This window comes from Leucoraja erinacea, chromosome 3 (genome assembly GCF_028641065.1).
Source record: "Leucoraja erinacea ecotype New England chromosome 3, Leri_hhj_1, whole genome shotgun sequence".
Lineage (NCBI taxonomy): Eukaryota > Metazoa > Chordata > Chondrichthyes > Rajiformes > Rajidae > Leucoraja > Leucoraja erinaceus.
The window spans coordinates 57,007,033-57,031,303 of NC_073379.1; the positions used below are offsets into that span (position 1 = coordinate 57,007,033).

Below are 24,271 nucleotides of genomic sequence, written 5' to 3' on the forward strand. Positions count from 1 at the left end.
CACTATCCTACACCCACAATGGACAATGTTTATATTTACCAAGCCAATTAACTTACAAACCTGTACGTCTTTGGAGTGTGGGAGGAAACCGAAGATCTCGGAGAAAACCCACGCAGGTCACAGGGAGAATGTACAAACTCTGTACAGCCAGCTTCCGTAGATGGGATCGAACCCGGGTCTCCGGCGCTGCATTCACTGTAAGGCAGCAACTCTACCACTGCGCCACCATGACCGCCCAAAAGATTGATGAAAATAATTTGTGGCAGAATTGGCTAAGCAAAAATAACTGTTTGCACTTTTAATTTTATAGGCTTTTTGTCAACATATGATAGTGAGTTATTTTAACTCATGAATTTAGCCATTTTATTTTGTAATTGTTTCTCGCATGTTTACGTAGAAAAGAGACTGTCAAACTAGATTAGATCTTGCTACATAAAATAAAAAGGCATTTAGATTCTACATTTTGCTTTTAAATTGTGCAGGGCCGGAAAAGAAAATGGAACAGCATCTTCCAAGACACCAACTTTGCAACAATTTGAGAAAGTTTCATAAGTAATCAATCATTAAAATGGTATTTAACGAGAGGCAAGGATTGAAGTTCATGAAAATGTTAGAATTCAAATTGGTTTAACACTACATTGTGATTTATTGCCCAATGTTTAGAAAACAATGAATCCTATGAAAATAATGAACTCCATAGATGGTGGCTCACCCACTGAGTTTCCCCAGCATTTTTGTCTACCAATGAATCCTATGGATTGCCTTTGGGAGGAAGAAATGCAATTCCCACAAGGAACTAGCAGTCTTATGGAACTTAATAGTGGAATTTAATAGTTTAAATAATGCACTGTGATGGAATATTTACATAAGCCAAAATAGATTGACTGGGGAGGAGGACTGTGACTGACTAAAGCTTTTGAAGGGAAGAGTTGTATTGACTGATGAATTTAATGATACGTTCATCCTTTCTGGTCTACACACTTCAGCAAGTATTACGAGCTGCGCAGGGTTGGAGTCATCGGATCAAGCACCGCACCTGCCGCGGGGGGAATGAGTATACCTGCTGGTGCTAGGGGCACTCACTAGTCTCGCTAAATGAACATTCGAGTACTATCGTACAATTGTCGTGGCCTGCGTTTGGGCCAGAGCGCAGGGGATAAAGCTCGCCGCTCAGTTGTTGACGACCTCCTGGAGAACTGTGACATACTATGTATGCAAGAGACATTCTTAGCGAAGCAAGACTTGGACAAACTCAATTCTCTCAATGACAACTTTCATGGGGCTGGGGAGTCTACAACTGACCTTGGCATGGGGATAGTCAGAGGTAGGATACCACGGGGTGTGGCTATTCTATGGAACAAGAAGCTTGACTCATCAGTAAATGTAATTCGGCTTGATGTTGACTAGTGCATTGCCATACACTTTACTCACAACAAGGAATTTGTTATCCTGAATGTATATACACCCTATGAATGCCATCAGAATGAGGATGAATATTTAAATAGACTTGCTTTCATCTATTCTTTCATTCAAAACAATAATTATTGTAGTGTATATGTCATTGGGGATATGAATGCAGATATCTCAGATAGGAACTCATTATTTGCCAATCATATGGCTCAGTTCTGTCAAGATAATAATTTAATATTGTCAAGCAAAGTGCTTTTACCTACAGATAGCTATACTTATATTAGTGAGGCCTGGCACACCACATCATGGCTGGACCACTGTATTAGTACAGCTGATGCACATGCCTCATTGGGGTGTATGAGCATTCTGTATGGGGCAGCAATGACTGATCATATACCTGTTGCTATGCCAATAAATGTTGAACACATACCTGTGGTATCCAGAGATAGAAATAGCTTTAATACAGAAAAACTGGACTGGTCAACGCTTACAAAGGAAGACATCTTAGCCTATTATGCCCATACAGATAAATCCTTAAGCAATATTCATCTACCTAAAGATGCAATAATATGTAGTAATGTTAATTGTAAAGATATGAAGCATAGGAGAGATATCTGCTCCATGTATAATGATATAGTAAGCGCCTTATATGTAGGCAGTAAGCCCTACTGCAAGCATAAAAATAAGACACATAACATCAGGCCTGGCAGGAATAAGTATGTAGCTGAGTATCATACTGAAGCCCGTGAAGCGACCAAATCATGGGCTATGGCAGGTAGACCCAGACAGGGGCCTGTGTTTGAGCACAAGAAGCTCACTAATGCAAGGTATAAGTATGCTGTTCACTTCATCTGTAAAAATAAGCAAGTTATGAGGGCTGATTCCATGGCTAAGAAGCTGCTAAGTAACAATGCTACAGATTTGTGGAAGGAAGTGAGAGCTCTTAGCAGTTGCAAAACATCTCTACCATGTACTGTAGATGGAATCTCCGGAACAGCTAATATCACGGAGTTATGGCGACAACATTATAGCACTTTATTCAACTGTGTCCAAGGTGACTTGTATAGGGTGGACAATATTGATAGTAATGACTCAATGGTGATTATGTCACATGAGGTGTATCATGCCATGAACAAGCTGTCCAACAACAAAGCAAGTGGCTTGGATCATATCTCTGCTGAACATCTTAAGTATGTGAGTATGAGGATAGCTCCTCTCCTAGCTATTTGTTTTACTGGCTTTATGATTCATGGCTTGTTACCAGACTCAATGTTGTCTGTCTTGTTAATGCCGGTCATTAAGGACAAAGCTGGTAAAGTAGGCGCCTAAATAATTACAGGCCCATAGCTTTAGCCAGCATATTGTCAAAAGTTTTAGAAAGAGTTCTGCTGGATCGAATAAATGAGTTTGTTAACTCCACAGATAGCCAGTTTGGCTTTAAAGCTAAACATGGCACTGACTTATGCATATATGCCCTAAAGGAGATTGTAAACAAATATAGAGGCAAAAACTCTTCAATCCTTATGTGCTTTATTGATGCTTCCAAAGCCTTTGACCGTGTTAATCACAGAAAGCTGTTTGGTAAAATGAGTCAAAGAGGGGTGCCTGAATACATTGTTAGAATTCTGGCCTACTGGTATCCCCACCAGACTATGCAAATAAAATGGGGCAATAGGGTCTCAGCCCCATTTGGGGTTAGCAATGGTGTTAGACAAGGGGGGAATTTTGTCCCCAGTCCTTTGTAATCTATATATTGATGATCTATCTAAACAATTGAAAGCCTGTAACACTGGGTGCGTGATTGGTAATATTTTAGTGAACCATATTATGTATGCAGATGATCTTGTGGTCTTTAGTCCATCTAGCGCTGGTCTCCAGCAGCTCCTTACTATATGTTCTGTGTATGGTGTGGAACATGACATTAAATATAATGCTAGTAAGAGTGGTGTTATGATCTGTAGAACCAAAGAGGATAAATGCCTAAAATATCCTGATTTTAAATTGTCTGACAACAATTTTAGTGTCTGTAATAAGATAAAATATCTAGGGGCATATTATTACAGAACAAATGACAGATGATGAGGATATTTATACGCAACGACGCATGCTGTATGTACAGGCGAATATCCTCTTGCATAAATTTGGTGCGTGTGCAGATGTGCTGAAGATGTCGCTATTTAGAGCATACTGCACACCACTCTACACTGCGCACCTGTGGTCGAACTATTTAAAGACAAGTATGCACAGACTAAAGGTGGCATATAACGATGCTATGAGAACACTGCTAAGGCAACCTAGATGGTGTAGTGCCAGTAATATGTTTGTGGCTGCAGGAGTCAGTACTTTAGAAGCTATCATAAGACACCACATGTATAAATTCATTTGCAGGATAAATGACTCTAAAAATGTGCTTATTGTGGCCTTGACAAACACTACACGCTACGAATCCCATCTTTTAATCTGGATTTTTAACTTAAGTATTGTGTTTAAAAAATATATAAATTATGATGTTTTTACGTGATATACCAAGATTTTATATGTATTTATGATATTTGATATGCAATGCTTTTTTAATGTAATGTTGCCCCTTGTCTGGACCTTGAGTCCGTAATAAAGTTTATTATTTATTATTATTATTATTATTATTATTATTATTATTATTATTATTATTATCATTATTATTATTATTATTATTATTATTATTATTTACCATCCAGTGATATCTGTTACTGTGCAGTTGTCCCTTTTCAAAGCCATTTACTGGCTTCCTTGTTAACCCTGCACTAGACAATTATGCTTTAAATGTTTGTTTACATCTGGAACAGCCTTCTAACCTGAGTTTAATATATTTTGCTACATGTGTTAGAAATGATGCAGCAAAAGATTTCCATTCGGAAATGGAAAACAAATCCTAACTTGTTTGTTAACATTTTCAAAGTAATTTGATGCCTTCATCTTGGCTTAATAAAGTTAAAAATGTGTGCTTTGTTTAGAGTAAAATCTGTTTGTTAGTCACTATAACAGAAAGAATAAGGCGTTATCTTCATATTCTAATTAATGCTAATCAGCAGATTAGGGAAATTAATTTGTACATAAAGTAAAAAAACAGCTGTTACAACCATTCAAGAACATAATCTAAATTAAGTAATTCTTGTAAATGTCAATGTAATGGAGTACAAAGCAACGAATGATATTGAATCATGATAATGCATTATGCATGTGAAATATTACGTTTGAAATAGAATTTCAATAAAATTGGAGGAAATGGGATGGCACCCTTTCTTATTTTAAAATTTCCTACTTTTTTCTCTGAAAATGCTTATTCACTGTGGCATTTGCCAAAACATATTGAATGCACTACCACATTTAGGTGTCAGTTCAGCTCAGACAATATGGTGCAATAACTCAAATATTGGTCTTGGGTTTATTATTGTCACATTAATTGAAATAGAATGAAAAATGTTTTATGGACCATCCAGGCAAACCATATCATACATGAATATATCAAGTAAGGAAAAAGAGAAACAAAAGAGTGCAGTGTACAATAAGAAAAAATGCCGATTTAAAAACAAGTTTAAGAGCCACTCGAAGTCGATTGGGAGATCAGGAATTAATGTTTAGCATATGAGAGGCCCATTCAAGATTCTGGCAATAGTGGGTAAGATGCTGCTTTTGAATTGTGGTGGTTCTGGATTTGAATCTAGTTTCAGGTTTTTTTTAAGCTTCTGCCCAATGGGTGAGGGTAGAAGAGGGAATGATCTGGGTGAGTGTAGTCCTTGATTCTGTTGGCTACTTTCCCAAGACAGTGTGAAGTATAGATGGAGCTAATGGGTTGGGAGAAGCGAGTTTGTGTGATGGACTGGGTTGCGTTCACAAATCTCTGCAATTTTTTGGAGATCTTGGTCAAAGCGGTTGCCACAACCTGTGGTGCATCCAGATAGGATGCTTTCGATGGAGCATCAGAGAATGTGAGGGTACTTTAAGAGACAACTTTCAGAGGGGAAACCTGAAGGCATGGGTTGCCTGCACTGACCTCCAGATTCAATAGTAGATAGCTTTTAATTTGTTCATGATTTTCCCTCCTGATAGCCAGTCAGTATTACAGTCTGTTTCATTCAGCTCCAATTCAATAATTAAGTTTGCTGATGACACTGTGGTGGTGGGCCTGATCTCAGACAACGATGAGAAGGAGGAGGTGGCTGATCTACCGGGAGGAGGTGGCTGATCTAACACTCTGGTGCCAGGATAACAGACTTGAACATCAAAAGATTCAATAGTAGATAGCTTTTAATTTGTTCATGATTTTCCCTCCTGATAGCCAGTCAGTATTACAGTCTGTTTTTTCTAAAGTAGTCACTGGTTGAAAAGACAGGGACTTTTTGATGTGAATCAAAAGTGCAAGGTTGGATAGGGTGAGTGAGTAGGAGTGATGCTAAATGGAGCAGAAATGCACATTGGTGGAACATGATCCTGCCATATAAGAAGGCTCCAGAGAGTAGTGCGTGGCTGAACGGCTAATAACTTCACTCCTGTGGAACTATACAACAGAGGTGCAACTCCAGATAAATCATGCACCCCTGCAAACCAGCTGCTACGGTCAGGCAAACGCCTCCGTTGCCATGGCGGAGCTTCCCAGAGAACTGGTAAACGCCTATCTCACCAGGGACTAACTCTACAGAACGTTTTTCCTTCCATTATTTATTATGTAAAAGAATATGTGCGTTATGATTGTGTTTATCATTTGTTTGCATTTTTGCACAAAAGTACAAGCAAACTTTCATTTCACTGCAATCTCGTATGTGTCACAAATAAACTTGACTTGACAGTTTTTTTCTAAAGTTCCCTGGTTAAAAGCAGGGACTTTTTGACAAAAGTTAAGGTTAAAGGGTGAGTGAGTAGGAATGCTAAATGGAGCAAAAGCTGAACCAATATGTGCTGAAAGGCTAATATTATTCCTGTGGTAAGATCAGATAAATCTGCACAAACCAGAAGTGGCAGCTAGAACTGGGCTTCTTCACATTCTAAATTACTGAATCAGGCATACTACAATCAAATGTGCATCTATTAATATTTCATCTTTCAGCATTTTTAGCACTTACATTAATAAATGTAAAAGCAAAACTGAGTAATTTGTAATCCATGCATGGGGAATGCATTTAAATTACTCAGAGATACAACTGAGTAGATTACATATGTTAAACATCAGATTTGGAATTCCCGCCTGTCAATATATAATACAAAAATTGACAATTTTTTCTTCAGTTGTTTTTTTTTAAATCCTCAATTATCCACGGTATGGAAAAATACTCCAAAACAGATCCACTAATACAGTCATTTTAGACATGATTCAGAATACTTAGTAAACATACCACATTTTTACGGCATGTTGTGTTGTACACAACACAGGTATTCATTAAATAATTATAGAAATTTTTGTGGCGTCATTAGTTAGTTTCAGGAAAATTGACTCGGAAACAAATAGAACGTGACCATCTGAGAGTGAGATAACAGGGCTAAATTAATTCAATAGCCCATAACTATGTACTTAATTATACTGGAGCAATTAATGTCTTGCATTTATGAGTCTCATTCACAACTTTGGCCCAATGTTATATTTAAGTCACAGCTTGCAAATGTTTACAATTCATCAAAATTCATTTTTGTGTTACAAATACACGTGCATGTAGGGTGTACAGTTGTATTGTTAACGTTGCTGATTTAACCCATTTGTACTGACTATGACAGCCACCTTTTCACCTGTGCACTGTGTTGGACAGCAAAGGCATACTTTCGTATCTCCCCACATTGACATAGCATCTTTCACTTTTCCTTCAGAATTTCCAAAGACCTGAAAGCCAATGAAGTGCAGAATACATTTTTCACACATTAGGTTCATGTCAGAATGATCTCTTGTTTTAATGATATGATGTTGGAAAAGGAATAGATGTTAGCCAGGATATTGTGGATATCTCTTTTGTACTTCCAGATATACCCACGGTTCTTTTTTGTTCACTTGAGAGGCCAAACAGGACGGTTCAGTTTGTCTCAATAAAACTTTACTCGTTCAATGGGGTTTCAAAGTCATCTGTACTCCAATGTAGGGACATTGGACTGACTATCATCGATGTTACATGATACTCAAAGGTAAAAAACACAAATCATATGTCTTGAGTATTGATAAAATATTCACAATAATCTCCAACCAGCTACTCTTTTATTTCTTCCTCTGGCAATCACTTTTGTTTTGAGTTTAAGCTTGACTGCACCAGAAGGATCTTTTATTATGTCATGAAATTTGCAAAAAAACATTGAAACAAGTTATTTCTTCATATTCTCTGGATCTGTATTTTTTTGAAGCTGCTCACACGTTGATGTTGTAAGTCGCCCGCCAGTGTCTTGTGGAGATGGAGCTTCTGCCACAGTTTGGGTAAAGTGAGAGGAGATGCAAGGGCTTTTCTGACTAGGCGATTTTGCTGTGATTGCAATTATCCATGCTATAGAACTGACTTACCACCCCAGAGTCCCACAAGGCCTTTGAGTGAAGAAGATGAGAAGCAACTGCTATTAGAAACTAGGATCCTCCATAGAATTTATCTGCGTAACAAAATGAATGGTGCTGGAAATGGTGACAACCCTGGTTTACTTTAATTGTTGATCACCTTTAAGTCTTATTTGTTCGCAGGTTATAGTTCACCAAATTCAATGAACCCAAGAATTTTCTTATTAAAATCTGATACACTCACACACTTTTTGATCATTTTTTGAATGATGTTCTGATTTTATTTCCCCCTATTTCAAATTGCTTTTGATGTTAGCCTTCGAATTCATGACATTCTTCTTTGGGTCAATCAAGTTGGGGTGTTTTAAGATTGCTTAGTTAATAGTTAATTGCTTAGTTATTGTTTTTCACATCAAAACAGTGAATTCTCACACTGAAGGAAAATTTGTTCCTAGTATCAGGATTTTAAAATGGAAAGCGTCAAATGCAGTGAATGTTCCCAATTTCTGATGGGGATAACTCTCTAAAACTGATCGCCAATGATCCTAGTTATCCTCATGAGGCTGAAACTGTTCTTCCCTGCAATTATCCTGATTTGCCAGTGGAGAGACATATCCCATGCCTGATGGATAGCTCAAATCTGCGTGAAAAGGATTTTACAGTGTCAAAATGTCAGCTTACATATTGGACACAGCACTACAAATCAATTGTTACAAATCAATTGTTAATGGAATGTTATGGCGGCAGGCGCGGGCACACCGCGACGCCCTGTGTCTCCCTTTCAAGGGAGATGCTAAAAATGCATTTCGTTGTCTCTGTACTGTACACTGACAATGACAATAAATTGAATCATCATTTAAACCAAGGTACTGTATTTATAATATTTCTGTTATTAAATTGTTGGCTAACTATGATGCACTTTACTGGATAAAACAAGTTTTAAATTAGAAAAATATACATAACTTGCATAGAGTACACATATCTAGTGATTATTAATTTGTTTAGATAAAGTGTATTAAATGTTAAATAGAATTTTTCAGATTAAAGTCATAATTTTGCACTCACCTATTTCCAACTAATATCTTCCAACTTCATCTGTAACTGTGATAAATTCAGATGAAACCAGCTGAGGTGTGGTTCAAGCAGGTGCGAGGATCATCTTCTGAACTGATTCTTCTTCTGTAGGCCTTTTCGGTTGCAACAAATTGTTCTTCCCAATTTTTTTTAATAGTGTCAAAATGATTCTGCAAATTAATTTCATGCCCTTCAGTCAGCAGATTGCCGCTTTTACTGACAACAAGCGACCTTGTCTGAAGAATCATTCTGATATTCCATTGTATTGCATGAATCCATCTGTGTACCCCTTCTCAGAAGTTTGAAAATAATAACTTAGGTAGCTTGCCGTATCATTGGCATATAGTCTACAGGATATGCCATCTTGCTTTCATTTGCTTTGAGTAGTTGTATTGCTTTTTCATGAAAGCAACAAATGTTATATCATCAACAGTATTTTAAGGAACATAGGAAAACTAAGATAATTTTGGTGTACATTATTTCCAAGTGTCTGTTAAATGTTCTCCATAAATATCATCTTACATTTCATAGTATCTATAAACGTTTCTTTATCTAATCTATAGACTCATTCGCAAACTGTTTCTCCCAAGACATTTTCAATGCAGCGTATATCTATGTATTACATTTCCTTGAAGGATGAAAACATTACATACGATTGTTATATTTGGAGCTTCTAATATACCTGGGTTAGACATGATTAAGGGTTGGCCACCTATTTTGCACCCATGAACTCAACTCAAATTTGCCACTATCTTGCTCAGCGAGAACAGCTAAAGTTACCCCTCGCCCTTCAAGAAACATTCAGATTTTTCCCACGCGTAATTATCTTTCTTGTGACTGGCTATCAGCCTGAAACTTATAACTATTTTTTATTTTCTTTCAAATAAATTGTTATAAACTACATTTTTCAGGTTTGAGTAAACCAGGGAAGTGAATGTTTTCTCTTAACTGTCCATAAATCAATTAAATCAATTAGGAACTTACTTGGTACTGATCCAAGTCACCTCTAACAATAGTTTTAACTTGGAACTTTTACAACCTCAATTTATGATCCTGTTTGGAAGCAGAATTAGTTAGCACAATTATTTATACCACTAACTGGTAAAAACTGGGTTCTAGTTCAAGTTAATGAAGTGAGTGAAACCTTTGCTCCTTCATACCAGCTAAACGTTTAAACTATTCACTGGCATCTATTTTCAGATGGGTTCGTGACGGTGGTACACATTTACCTCACGATTTGCTTCTACTAAGTAGTATAATTTGATAAAAATATGAGGGCCCTTGTAAGAAATATAAATACTACAATGGTATAATACAAATACTTTGGTACTGCTGGGATTACTGAACATGTTTGGATTGGTACAGAGACATTGACCACAATAAAGGCTATTCTAACCAATATTTGCTCAATACTGAGCACAAATAAAGTCAAAACATCATCATCCCCATTTGCCTACAGGACAATAACATTCACAATAATGACCTAAAAGCAACACTTGGCCAATTAAAGCAACATTTTTGGAAACACACTCATTCGCATTGCTTTTATAAAGATAATTCGAGAAATTGCAACATTAGAATAGACACAGGCTTTGAGTACCTTCCCCAAACTTACCCATCAAATTTGAATCTTTTTTGTATTTCTCTGTGAGATTTAATGTTTTAAAGAAAATCTAAAATAGCTGGCTGCCATAAAAACAAGGTCTAATTGAACAGGCTGGAGATTGCAGGAAGCTCTTGAATAAAAAACAGATTTAAACCTTTTCAACATTGGATGTTACAATTGCAACAAGGAAACATGACCCTACTCCTACCAACTTGTTGTTCAAAGCAACCATAAAACTGTGGAAAAATCTTCATCTCTGAAGAGTTCAAGTAATCCTTCTTGAAAGTAAATGCAAGTTGGTCTATTATTGGAACATACATAATATTAGCCTTTTAAGAAGACCAATCCTTATCCAGGAGAAAATTCAATATGCGTTTATTTACTATAGTCGCTTGCCCAAAAGTGCATAAACACTTTAAATACAAAAGAAAATGGGTTAAGCCTAAAACATTTCCAGATGGGTTGCAAGTCATTCACATTCATTTTGTAAAGCTGTCCAGGAAGTATTAATATCCCAAAAAGCTTTGAAACATCAATACCTACAATTTTCCATCAAACAATATTTTGAACAAGGGGAAGATGTGGCAGCATTTACTCCATAATTCATGCTCATTAATGCTTTGGTATAATTTCACATCATGCAGGAATAGATTAAGAAAAGTCAGTGTATACAAGGTAACTGTTGAAAACAGTTTGTAAGAATGCAAACTCTAGTAGGGATAATTATTTATGTACACTTTCACATCCCCGTGGATCCAGGGTGTTGATCATTACCTTCAGCCAGCGGATCCAGAGTGTTGATCATTAGCTGAAAGATGCTGTTTCTCATGAGGGTGTTGTGCAGGGAAGCCGAGCTCCCTCCCCGCTGCAGACGTGGCTTGGGCTGAAAAATAACAAAGATTACTAAGCACCATCTCCCTTTTTTCTTTGGTATTTTGGAAGTATTTGGTACCTGTAAATGTTAAATATAACAAAATAAAAATGTTGAATATCCTAGATAGTTGTTAGTATATTTTAGGGCCAGTATGTCTTAATCATTTAATTCCTAGTTTATATACTTATTTATGGAACCACACATTATGTACAATTTGCTGCGTAAATTCCATTAAAATCTGCTAGCACAGTTCGAAAACACACACCCCTGGAGAAAGCAGCAGTGAAATTATTGAGTTTACATTTTTTAGTTTCTACAGCAGGTAGATTTAATTATCATGTGAACTAGGCTGGAATGTGTCACCATGAACAGATTAAAGTGGCCAACTATCTACTTTGATTGGCTACTTTACACCATGACTTCTTCATTCAATACAATATCATATTCCAAGAAGCTGTATTATTTAATATATAACTTGATAGAAGGTTTCATTCCAAGTAAATATCTGGAAAACATCAGTTGTAAGGAAAGTGTTAAGGAAGTATTAGGAAACAATTGCTACAAGTATTTAAAAGAAAAAAGGTTCAATAGTTTCCTAATTGACAGTGTTTTCTACCTTGATTTCCGTCCACCTTTTAAAGGGAGCTAACATTAAGGGGTCTTTGATCTTAATGATAGTTGAAGACTCAATGTATATATATATAATTAGCACACTTCAGAAATTGTGTGCAGATTTGTGAAAGGGCATCTTCTTCAGACACACACAGATTTATCCTTCCTACCAATTCATTCACTTGTGATATTTGGACAAAATGTTACAAACAAATCATTATAAATTAGGAACATTATCTATTCTGAAATATATTAACAATTTCTACTTGGGCAGAATATTCTAGATATCTGCAGTGACTGAATGAATAAATGTAGAGAGAACATCAAATCATTTCCATTAAGAATGAGCTGAGGCTATGTAAGGAGTGTGTAGACTATTATTCTATTTGCATGTAATGTCAGGAATATTGTGAATCATTGATAGACATTATAAAGTCACAAAATACCTGCATCCCCTTTATTCTACTTTCTTCAACTATACTGAGAACATGTGTGTATTTGTCATCCACTGATACAACTTTGTATTCATGACATCGCCTTGCCTTGTTTATGCACACACAAACAAACATGCACATTAAGAGCAGTCATAGAGTCATACAGTGTGGAAACAGGCCCTTAGGCCCAACTTGCCCACACCAGCCAACATGTCCTAGCTACACTAGTCCCACCTGCCTGCGTTTGATCCATATCCCTCCAAACCTGTCCAATCCATGTACCTGAATAAGGGGTAACCCATTTAGTGCGGAGATAACAAAACACTTTTCACACAGAGAGTTGTGAGTCTGTGGAATTCTCTGCCTCAGAGGGGGGTGGAGGCCAATTATCATGATACTTTCAAGAGAGCTAGATAGGGCTGTTAAAGATAGCGGAGTCAGGGGATATGGGGAGAAGGCAGGAATGGGGTACTGATTGAGGATGATCAGCCATGATCACATTGAATGGCCGTGCTGGCTCACAGGGCCGAATGGCCTACTCCTGCACCTATTGTCTATTGTGTATTGTTTCTTAAACATTGGGATAGTCCCAGCCTCAACTACCTCATCTGGCAGCTTGTTCCATATACCCACCACCATTTGTGTGACAAAGTTACCCCTCAGATTCCTATTAAATCTTTTCCCCTTCACCTTAAACCTATGTCCTCTGGTCCTCAATTCCCCCACTCTGGGCAAGCGGCTCTGTGCAGAGGGAAGCTGCTCAGTCCTGGAAGCATACTCCACCGTTCAACAAGATCATGGCTGATCTGGTTGTAACCTCAACTCAACACAACTACCCCCAGTAATCTTTCACTTTAAAGAAAGTTATTGCAGGGTTAAAGCCTCTCCAGGTTTTCTAACTATCTTTGTTCTACTTAAAAATTATTTGTGACATTGACTTAAGGTACATGTCACCTCTTTATTCACTTCATTGGTCTCTTCTCATCTCTTCCATGCTCCACTAATCGACTCATATCTCTTCAAATTCTCTACTATATCTTGGAGAAATTAAGCAATTTGCATGTACTTGTTGATTCACCTACAACTTGCATAAGCTCTTGATACTACATACTTCCACTATAACTCCAATATCCAAATATCATCAGATTTGTCAAGTGTGTTAAGGCCTTAAGTCTACATTGTTTAAAATGCCTCTTTCCAAGGCTTGAATCATAATCGTTTTTGTTTTGGTTTTGTCTCTCCCACTCTCCCCGCTGGCTGAGATACACTCATCTGTGTTCAGTATCTTCTACTTGGAGCTCAGCAGGAGTATCATCAGATGTAGAATCTCCTATTTCTGGGCGAATAGTTTGCTCACAATGTTGTTATTGTGAAACCCCAGAATCCTGGCAGTATTCATTTACTCAGTGTTTTCTGTCGATTCTCCCTAATCTCTCTGCACACCATTTGTTGCCAGTGAAACAACACCATGTGTTTAATATCATCCTGTTTCATAAAGGTCGTAGGAATGAATGAAATGGAGGACCATTGTCCTATTCTAGTTCTTCTGATAAGCCATGAAATGAGAAAGTGGATATCAATTCTTCGACAATATCCCAAACATATTTCACTTGGAACCATTTTGAATAGCCATCTACTAGTGCTATACTATCAATCCTTTTCTCACAATGTTCAACATACAATATTTCCAACTCCACAACAGTGCCTTTGTTAGTTTAGTCAGCTTGGTGAGTACTTCCAACAAATCTAGCTCAGTAAATGCTCACACCACCAGAATATTAACAAAGAAGTTCTTCCATAATTTGTCAGCTTAACGCCATTGGAATGGCAGGTTGTTTCCTGTTCATAACATCAGTAAAATGATTTAGCTGATGTAGATGTTTTCAACTGGACATTTGCCTGGTTCATTCCAGCTCCTCAATTTTTTTTTAATTGTACACATCAGAACAGCATGTTTGTTTGCCATTTCTAATGGTATAACTGGAAAATCACCTGCAATTTTCAGTGTGAACATCATGATTTCACAGTGCCTGAATTTGCATCTGGCAACCTTGAAAGCATGTCCTCAATTCCATGCTGCCTTGAAGTTCTCTGTTTGATCATATAGTCGTGCTGGGATGGATGGTCTAGTTTGGAATCTTGAGGTTGCCATGGTGAGTATTGTCAACTCTGAACCAGGAATTGCTAATAATGGCTATGGTCTGAGACCCAAGATAAATGCTTTTCCCATAGGAATTGATGAAATACTTGCATGCTTTTGTTTTGGCTTTCACCCAGAGAGTTGTGAATTTGTGGAATTCCCTGCCACGGAGGACAGTGGAGGCCAAATCACTGGATGGATTTAAGAGAGAGTTAAATAGAGCTCTAGGGGCTAGTGGAATCAAGGGATATGGGGAGAAGGCAGGCACGGTTATTGATTTGGGACGATTAGCCATGATCACAATGAATGGCGGTGCTGGCTCGAAGGGCCGAATGGCCTCATCCTGCGCCTACTATGTTTCTATGTTTCTATGTTTCTATGAGCAAGGTTTTTCATTTTCTTTATAAATGTATGTGATGCTCATGCAGCTATTTTTCTCCTGACCATAATTGACTGATTCCAGATCCTTCTCTGAAATGTGAAACATCGCATACCGCATATTTTTGTATGTTCCCCATTTTGCAGCTCTCGACAATTTGGGAGGTTTGGAGTAAAGTGATTCCGTATCTTTCGCACCTTCTCACTCAGTGAAGCATTTTTTGCTCTTCACGGCCTTGGGAGAATTGTTAACATATTTGTTAACATTTTGTACATCTCAAAGCATAGTTCTGAAAATTTGCTTCCTGGCATTGGGGACTTAGCATCAACTTATTCAACAGCAATTTCTGCTATGTTGGTTTGAAGATCCCTGTGTCTTATGTATGTCTGAAGGTTCATGCTCCTAATCATATGTAAAAACTGCCAATGTTATTCACTTGAATCTGAGTAAACATCATGTATTTGACACTGTGCTCGTCAATGGCAGCACCCTCTGACATTCATTAAATCACTATCATTAATGCAATTTCTATACTGCAGGATCCATGGAGCAGTCTCTAATCCCAACGACATGGCTATACTGCGTCTGTAATTTTTCTCCACAATAATCATGGAGGAAATGCATTCCCCAAAGTATCAGAGGCAACGCCATTCCCATATCTCATGCAGGCATTCACTTCAAGTTAATTGATATTAGGCTCATGTGCTCCAATCTGAACCTGTGGTCACCAATGCTTTCAGATCATTGGCGGGATTTTTAATCTATTCCCCTCTATGTGAGTTCCATACTCTATATCCTTGTTGATAATTTGTAATGAACGTGCAGTTTCTTCTGCTAACTGCATCTAATGCGTGAGATTAAATTACTTGGCAAACTGGATAAGACCTCAAATACAAGCAAACTATTTACTTCCACTATCTTCAACAGTACTGTGCATGCATCCATGTCATGCCTACTTTAAGCATACGTCCTACAGCTACATGTATAAAAGCCCATATAAACTAAATTGTGGGTTTTGAAAGAGGATGCAGGAATAGTTGTCAAGTCTATGAACAAAGCACATGGAATCATTGGCATTGTTAACATTTGCATTGAGAAAAGTGCAAGTGGCAGCAGCAGGTAAATTGTGTTTATTTCTTCACAAACTTTAACAAGGATAAAAATGTCTTCAGAGCGGTTTAGAAGAACAATTCGGTTAAGAAATGATTCCTTGGAGAACTGGTACATGATCAAAATTGTAAAGGGTTCTTGATAAATAAACATCTTTAATGGGGAAAAAGGTGGGTCTATCAGAGATAATGGTAATCAGGCTAAAGCAATGTGAGAAAATATTTCATTTTCGGGTGAGTTATTTCAATATATGGATGTACTGCTTGACTGACTTAATCGCAATCTTTTGAAAAGGGAATTGGTTAAATATTACAAAGAGGGCAAGATCATAAAGCTATGAGGGATGGGGTGAAGATTGAATTGAAGAAAAGACTGTACTCTCATAGCTGACCAAATTATTTCTTCTCTACTCTAAGATCTTAATAGGTCGAGTTTAAAATACATAACATTCTCACGAGTTAGCAATACTGACAATCATAGAAATGAATTGAAAAAACCCAATCTACCCTGTCTTAAATATGGCTTGCACTCTAAAGCAACATATAAATGTGAGGTTATCCATTTTGGTGGCAAAAACGGGAAAGCAGATTATTATCTAAATGGTGGCCGATTGGGAAAGGGGGAGATGCAGCGAGACCTGGGTGTCATGGTACACCAGTCATTGAAGGTAGGCATGCAGGTGCAGCAGGCAGTAAAGAAAGCGAATGGTATGTTGGCTTTCATAGCAAGAGGATTTGAGTATAGGGGCAGGGAGGTTCTACTGCAGTTGTACAGGGTCTTGGTGAGACCACACCTGGAGTATTGCGTGCAGTTTTGGTCTCCAAATCTGAGGAAGGACATTATTGTCATAGAGGGAGTGCAGAGAAGGTTCACCAGACTGATTCCTGGGATGTCAGGACTGTCTTATGAAGAAAGACTGGATAGACTTGGTTTATACTCTCTAGAATTTAGGAGATTGAGAGGGGATCTTATAGAAACTTACAAAATTCTTAAGGGGTTGGACAGACTAGATGCAGGAAGATTCCTCCCGATGTTGGGGAAGTCCAGGACAAGGGGTCACAGCTTAAGGATAAGGGGGAAATCCTTTAAAACCTAGATGAGAAGAACTTTTCTCACACAGAGAGTGGTGAATCTCTGGAACTCTCTGCCACATAGGGTAGTTGAGGCCAGTTCATTGGCTATATTTAAGAGGGAGTTAGATGTGGCCCTTGTGGCTAAGGGGATCAGAGGGTATGCAGAGAAGGCAGGTACGGGATACTGAGTTGGATGATCAGCCATGATCATATTGAATGAAGGGCCGAATGGCCTACTCCTGCACCTAATTTCTATGTTTCTATGTCTATTAGCTAAATTTGAAAGAGATCTGCAGTGTTCATTAAGCGATAGTGTGGTTCCAATCAGATTCAAATCATGAACTAGGTAGTTCATATCTTAATCAGACAATTTCATCAGTCTGAAGAAGGGTTTCGGCCCGAAACGTCGCCTATTTCCTTCGCTCCATAGATGCTGCTGCACCCGCTGTTTCTCCAGCAATTTTGTGTACCAAGTTCATATCTTAATGCAGTCAGTCATTCTCAGCACACAACAATACACGTTTATCAATAAAGTTCATGCAAGCGTGTGTTCTGTATTCAGATTTCTTGCAACCAGCAAAAATTTAAGACAATTTGGAACAATTACACCACATGACACAGGGTGGACAGCCAAGACACATGAATGACTAGAAACCACAACAACATCACCACGAATAACTAGTTACAATTGCTCCTACCGTGAGCATGTTGGGATTCTTCTGACCAGCAATGGCTTCCCGTTGCTTACCCACCTTTATATGTAGTGAAGGGCGGGGGCAAGTGAATAAAACAGTAAATCATAAATTAAAGGAAAGGAACATAAAATGAAGACAATCAGCAAAGCAATCATAAAATAACTCATTTCAGAGAAGAGGAACAAAAGCTATATCCTACAAAAAAATGTGAAAATATTTCAAAGAAAATGGCAGTATTAAAGAGTTTGGAAATGCTACAGAGGTGATGTAGCAAGCAGTCCAACAAATACACAAGCGTTTAATTAAGAAACACCTCTTTCTGTATCAGAAATTTATGCAGGTTTAAGACGTTGTTCAGATGTAGGGTGGTTGAAATATTTATTAATTTGATATTTACATGGTTGACAGAAACTGATAGTCAATTTCACCTTGCTCTGCCACTAACACCACTTAAGTTGTAGTTTTATTAACTTTATCAAATTAGTTATATGTTATCCACATTCAAATTCCGAATTATTGTTTAATTCTGTGTCATGTCTATCTCCTCACTGATAATTTCAGATTTTATGATCACTTCCTATCCACACTCTCTCCCCCAGACATCTCTTTTATTATTCACTCATCTTTATGCCCTTTCAACTTTCACCATCATCACTTGGGTTAGTGAGTCTCTCCTGATCCAATCAAAGACCTTTCCTTTTTACTTCTCCTCCCCAAACTCTCCTCAATACATGGGACTGCAGATGCCGAAATCTGGAGCAAAAAACAAACTGCTTGCTCAGCAAGTTGAGCAAGTGGGTCAGTGGGGATAAAAGACACAGACGTTACTCAAACCAGAGAGTTATTCCAGCTGTCCTCCTTCATTATTCTTTTCAGTTTTGATGAAAGACTATCATCCTAAAATGTATTGTTTCTCTCTGCTCAGCTTAACATTAATTGGCATGTTGAATTTGGCTTTTCTGTCTTTACTTGCAATTTCAACTTTTTCCCCATCATAATTGCAGTTTGTTATTGCACATAAATATGACTAATTCTGCAATGTAATAAACTGTATTTTTCATGTAAACACTTCTAGCTATTGTGACAGGGCTAGGTATACTGTTGTTCCCTGTAAGGTGGTGCTCAGCAAACCTCTATTGCCATGTTAGCGATGGTGCTCCCGCAATGTTTTCCATCTCACTACTCTTCTAGCCTTCTATCCTTCTATCCTTTTTGGCAATTGTTGTGATTATTTATCACTGTTGCATCTTAAGCAACATAATGACTCTGGAGGGGTGGGGATTCAAATGTCAACTATATTGTAGCAGGAATCACTCCAAGTCAGACTGGTTCGAGATGCCAAATCGCTTTAGTATAGGACGGTGATGAAAATTTAATTTATGAGTACAGTATAACCTGCATGCTTATTTTTCGTCTTTCTTGCCAAATTAGTTATTTAATTGATAAGCCCTGCATTACTCATTTACTCATTTAGCAAACCACTGCATTCTTTAAATAGTTAGCAGATATAGAGATCTATTTACCAAATAGCTGTGCTGTGGCCAGCTCCTTATTCAAGATTCATCTGATTCATGTTTGAGATCGTGAACTAATGTGAACAAATATATTTGGTATATCTACTTGAAGAAATTAACTTCTATTGCTTTTCTGTGCAAAATTATGTGCTTAAAAGTAACATTCAAAAGATTAATTAGAAACAAGTGAAATGTTAGCATCAATTTGTCCTGCCATTTCCCAAATGATTGAACGTCATCTGTCTTATTTTACCAAAGTGACTATAGAGCAAGATATCTAGGACTACCTTCTGACAGCAAGTTCCCAAAGACTCGAGCAACATAACTCAGCACTCAATTGGATGTTTGGCTGATATTTGGAGATGGAGAATCAGAGATTGAATCTATTCAGCTGTGATATATTATTTGAATATCAATTTGAAATCAAGTGTTCTCACATCGCTTTGATGAGACTACGGAGTACATAATGCAACCTTTTTGGAAAATTTATGATTTGATTTCAGGGCATTGTCACACAATGAAACACTTATCCGTCAGCCTCAGTCTGCTCAGTCTTGATTATGAAACCTTTGTAAATTGCAAATGGGACCTTCTGAAAATTAGTTGCTGATAGAAAGGATCCAAGTGACAGACATATGGAAACAATTCCACCATTCCTGCAATAACAGGCCAAAGTTAAATATCGACATCGACTGACATTTCCTTGTAATCAGTGGTGGAATATGATTGCAATAACTTGAAATGACTCTATCATTAATTCTTCACAAACATCAATCACCAGCAACTCAAAGCTGTCAGTTGCAATTTTGCTGCCCGTCTCTGATCCAGAAAACATCACCAAACAGTGAAGGAGACATGCCGACTGAATTCTTTGACACCAGGCTTCCTGTCTGTTATGTACAATTTTGTCTTATTGCGGATAGTTACTGACTTATTTTACCACCGGTGAAAGATTAAAGATAAAACATTGCTGAATTTCATCGTGATGAACTAAATATCCTTGTAAATCTCAACAACAACCTAAACAATTAAGCCATGAATGCTTCATCCCCCAACACTCCCATGTCCCTTTAGCAAGGTCGCAGTGAGTTCCCGCGTGTTTGATCATCCATATTTGTACATGGTTTTAGTATTTAGTTTTGATTATCCTTCCTCACAACCTCATAGAAACCTCCTTACCCCAAAGTTTCTTCAAAATTATATGTGTTATCATAAATTATTTTTATGAGATTTTGTTTCCAGGATCTCATTAAATTCCTCTAAAAAAAAATCTGTGCTTAACCACAAAAAAAACAATAATCAGTTGAGTTTTTAAATCAGGTTTCTCTTTCTAATAGTCTGTCACCAAAGAGGAACTCATCACCCTTCCCCAATATTTATTTCCCTTTGAGTGTGCAGCGATTCACAAAAACTTTCCATACTAATCCAACCCACAGTCAAAAGGGGGTAAATCTGAAATACAAGTTTGATTGAAGAAGCTGCACAATCTTCATGCAATAGATCCATGGATGATCTTGCTACATTAATGCAAATTCTTTCTTAAGCACAGTTTTAAATTTTAGAAAAAAAGTTAAATGAAAGCTTTGTTTGTGAATATTACAGTTCTCTCTAAGGGTATTTCTTCAGTCCACTGCCAGAGTTCCACATCATTTTGTCTCTTGTGAATACTTTTTAGCTAAGTTGCCAAAGTAAACTTTACTAAATATTGTTTGAGAAGCAATCTGAACTAATTGTGCCATTGTGCCATTTTATTGAGGACAGACACAACTTCAATGTTCAAGTATGAAATAACAACTTCTTGTCAGGAAAAAAAAAAGTCACCAGTACTAGATGCATCTAAATTTGAATGTAATCCCACTCAATTAATTACTCAGACCCAATAATCCCCACATTTAGATCACATTTGTTTATTGTCATATCTACCAGGAAGCAATGAAATTCCCATTTCTCATGAAGTTCATAGAGTATTCGGTAATGACAGATACAAAAATAAATACAGATAATGAATGCAAATCAGTAGAATGGTATAAAGATTGTTGGGCGAACTGAAATAGTAAAAATAAATTCTAAACTGCAATAACAGAATAACCAAAGGATTAGTATCACCTGATAGGTAGATTGTTTGCATATACTGTACATAGATAAGAAACTATTTGAGAAAACTGATGAAATGTTTTAGATGTACTGAATATTCTGGTCAGAGTGTTTCTGATGTATTTGATCATTGTGGCTAAAATATGGGCCGTAGATAAACTCGATTCATTGACATATGCCGGTAGCAAGTTTGTACCCAAACCAATCACAGGCTATACTTCTGCCTTTTGCTAAATTCAGATTCACATTGCAGGAAGGAACAGTCATACCCTACAGAAACAAGCTCTGCAGCCCACCACATCCATTCCGACCATCGTACCCATGTATAGTATTTCCATTGATCATCACTTACTCCATAGCCGTCTACGCTTTGTCTAGATATTTTTAAAAGCTATGTTTCCCTGTTTCCACCACCCAATCAGGCTTTGCATTCCAGTTTTCAATTGCCCTTTGACTGAAAAACCTCTACTCAGAACTTTTTACTGTTTACCTGAAAGAAACCCTCCAGTTGTCGACATGATTGCCTTGCGACAAAGTTTCCCATTATATATCCTAGAATGAATCTAAATTGAGTTGAAATGTGCTCCTAAAACATAATAATTCCAATCAAACTCATCTCCAAACCCCAGGACCTAGGCATCAGCACGCCCCCTTGTGACTGAATCCTCATAGACCACAATCAGTGAGGAGCCTTCTGTGGCAGAGAATTCCACAGATTCACCACACAGAGAGTGGTGAATCTGTGGAATTATCTGCCACAGAAGGTAGTTGAGGCCAGTTCATTGGCTATATTTAAGAGGGAGTTAGATATGGCCCTTGTGGCTAAAGGGATCAGGGGGTATGGAGAGAAGGCAGGTACAGGATACTGAATTGGATGATCAACCATGATCATATTGAATGGCGGTGCAGGCTCGAAGGGCCGAATGGCCTACTCGTGCACCTATTTTCTATGTTTCTATGTTTCTATGAAGGCAACAAAACAAGATCCTTCACAATAATCCGCAACACTGGTGCCCTGCAAAGATGTGTTCTTAGCCCCTTACCAGTCTCCCGATACACTCATGACTGTCCTGCTAAATTCTGCTCTAGCAGAAGTTTGCAGATGATACCATCGTAGTATCTCCAACAACAATACGATGAGTTCCAAGAAAAAAATAGAGAGCAAAGTGGCATGGTGACAAGGCAACAACCTTTCCATCAATGTCAGCATGACAACAGAACTAGTTATTGATTTCAGGAAACAAATTAATGTATGTACCTTTTTCCACTGTATCTTAGTACATGTGTCAATAATAAACCAACACTAATAAGACAGAACACAAGGAGGCAGCCATCATAGAAATGGAAAATGTTCTCAAATTATTATTTTTTTAATTACAGCAAAGTAAACAATCTAGTAAGTCTGTTCTACCCATTTAAACATGTCAATGGGAAACCATTTTTTGAATCAAATCATTGCTTATTGGACATAGTTCCAATTAGTTTCTCAAAAAATAACAAACACATCAAAAATGGAAAAGATTCAATCTCTCTTTTGGTTTGAAGCCAAGAGCAGATTTAAAATTCTATTTGGAGACAATTGTGGTACATGGTTATTAGCTTTCCAAATACTTCAAAGCAATGTACTTAATCACTGTCTTCTGCAGTGATTTACGCCTCTTGGGCACATTTAAACTGTATTCTTTACTCAGTTTCTTTTGAAGGGGAGCTGGAAGGTGGGACCGGAGAATGAGAGCAATATTTTAACATGTCTTCATCATGTCAGTAATATGGGCTAGGTGATTCACCTAGGTCTAAATGAAGAAATAAAACATAACTGTAATTTTGTGCGCCATTAATTTGAGCAGGTCATAAATTTAAAAATGCTCCCTTTACATCATGTTTTTTATGTGGACATTTGGTCTCAAATGGAGAAACAAGAGATGGCAAAGACTGGGATTTGGAGCTAAAAAACAATCTGCTGGAAGAACTCAGCAGGGTAGGCAGTATTGGTAGAGAAATGGGAATATCTTAAGAATATATTAATTAAGAATATCCTTAATTAAGGATGTTCTTTTAGGAAGGAGACGAAGAGAAATGTATTTAGTCTGAGAGTGGTGAATCTGTGGTATTCTTTGCCACAGAAGGCTGTGGAGGCTGTAAGTGGATATTTTTAAGGCAGAGATATGTAGATTCTTGATTAGTACAGGTGTCAGAGGTTATGGGGACAAGGCAGAAGAATGGGCTTAGAAGGGAGAGATAGAGCAACCATGATTGAATGGACTAGACTTGAAAAATTACAAAAAGGTTTTCCTGTTTTATGATCGGTTGAGGTACTTTCTCTCTTGACCCAAGATGGAAGGCTTACCAGGATTACCCACATGCATAACCCCACATGCATAAGCAATGATTGATTTGATGGGTTAAGATGTTAAAGATCCGGTAGGCGGCGCGGCTCTGGCCAGCAGCGGCCTCTGCAGCCTGTCCGCGTTTTTATTATTTTTTGTCTGTGTTTCTGTGTAGTTTTTGTTATTTTATGTTGGGGTGTGTGTGTGGGGGAGTGGGGGTGGGGTGGGAGGGGGGGGGAAACTTTTTGAATCTCTCCCTGCACTGAGACCCGACCTTTTCTCGTCGGGTCTCAGTCGTCGTTGAGGCCGTAACGAGGAGCGGCCTCCAACAGGAAGAGACCGGGGACTCAGGTGACGACTCACCTCACCGTCGCGGAGCTGGCCGGGTCCGGAGCGGTGGAGGAGCGCTGCTGCTGCTGATGCTGTTGCT

General features: G+C 37.8%; 1 protein-coding gene across 3 annotated transcripts in view; it reads right to left on the reverse strand.

The window, feature by feature from the left end:
• Window positions 1–24,271, reverse strand: part of slc24a2 (solute carrier family 24 member 2) — a 211,196-nt gene that overhangs the window by 41,239 nt on the left and 145,686 nt on the right. For 2 of the 3 annotated variants that reach the window (XM_055632763.1, XM_055632762.1), the window contains exon 3: window positions 11,364–11,472. In XM_055632763.1, coding sequence (XP_055488738.1) covers window positions 11,364–11,472 — 109 coding nt within the window. Of the gene's footprint in view, window positions 1–11,363; window positions 11,473–17,909; window positions 18,343–24,271 lie in introns of those variants that run through there. The other variant, XM_055632764.1, reaches the window with a different exon arrangement.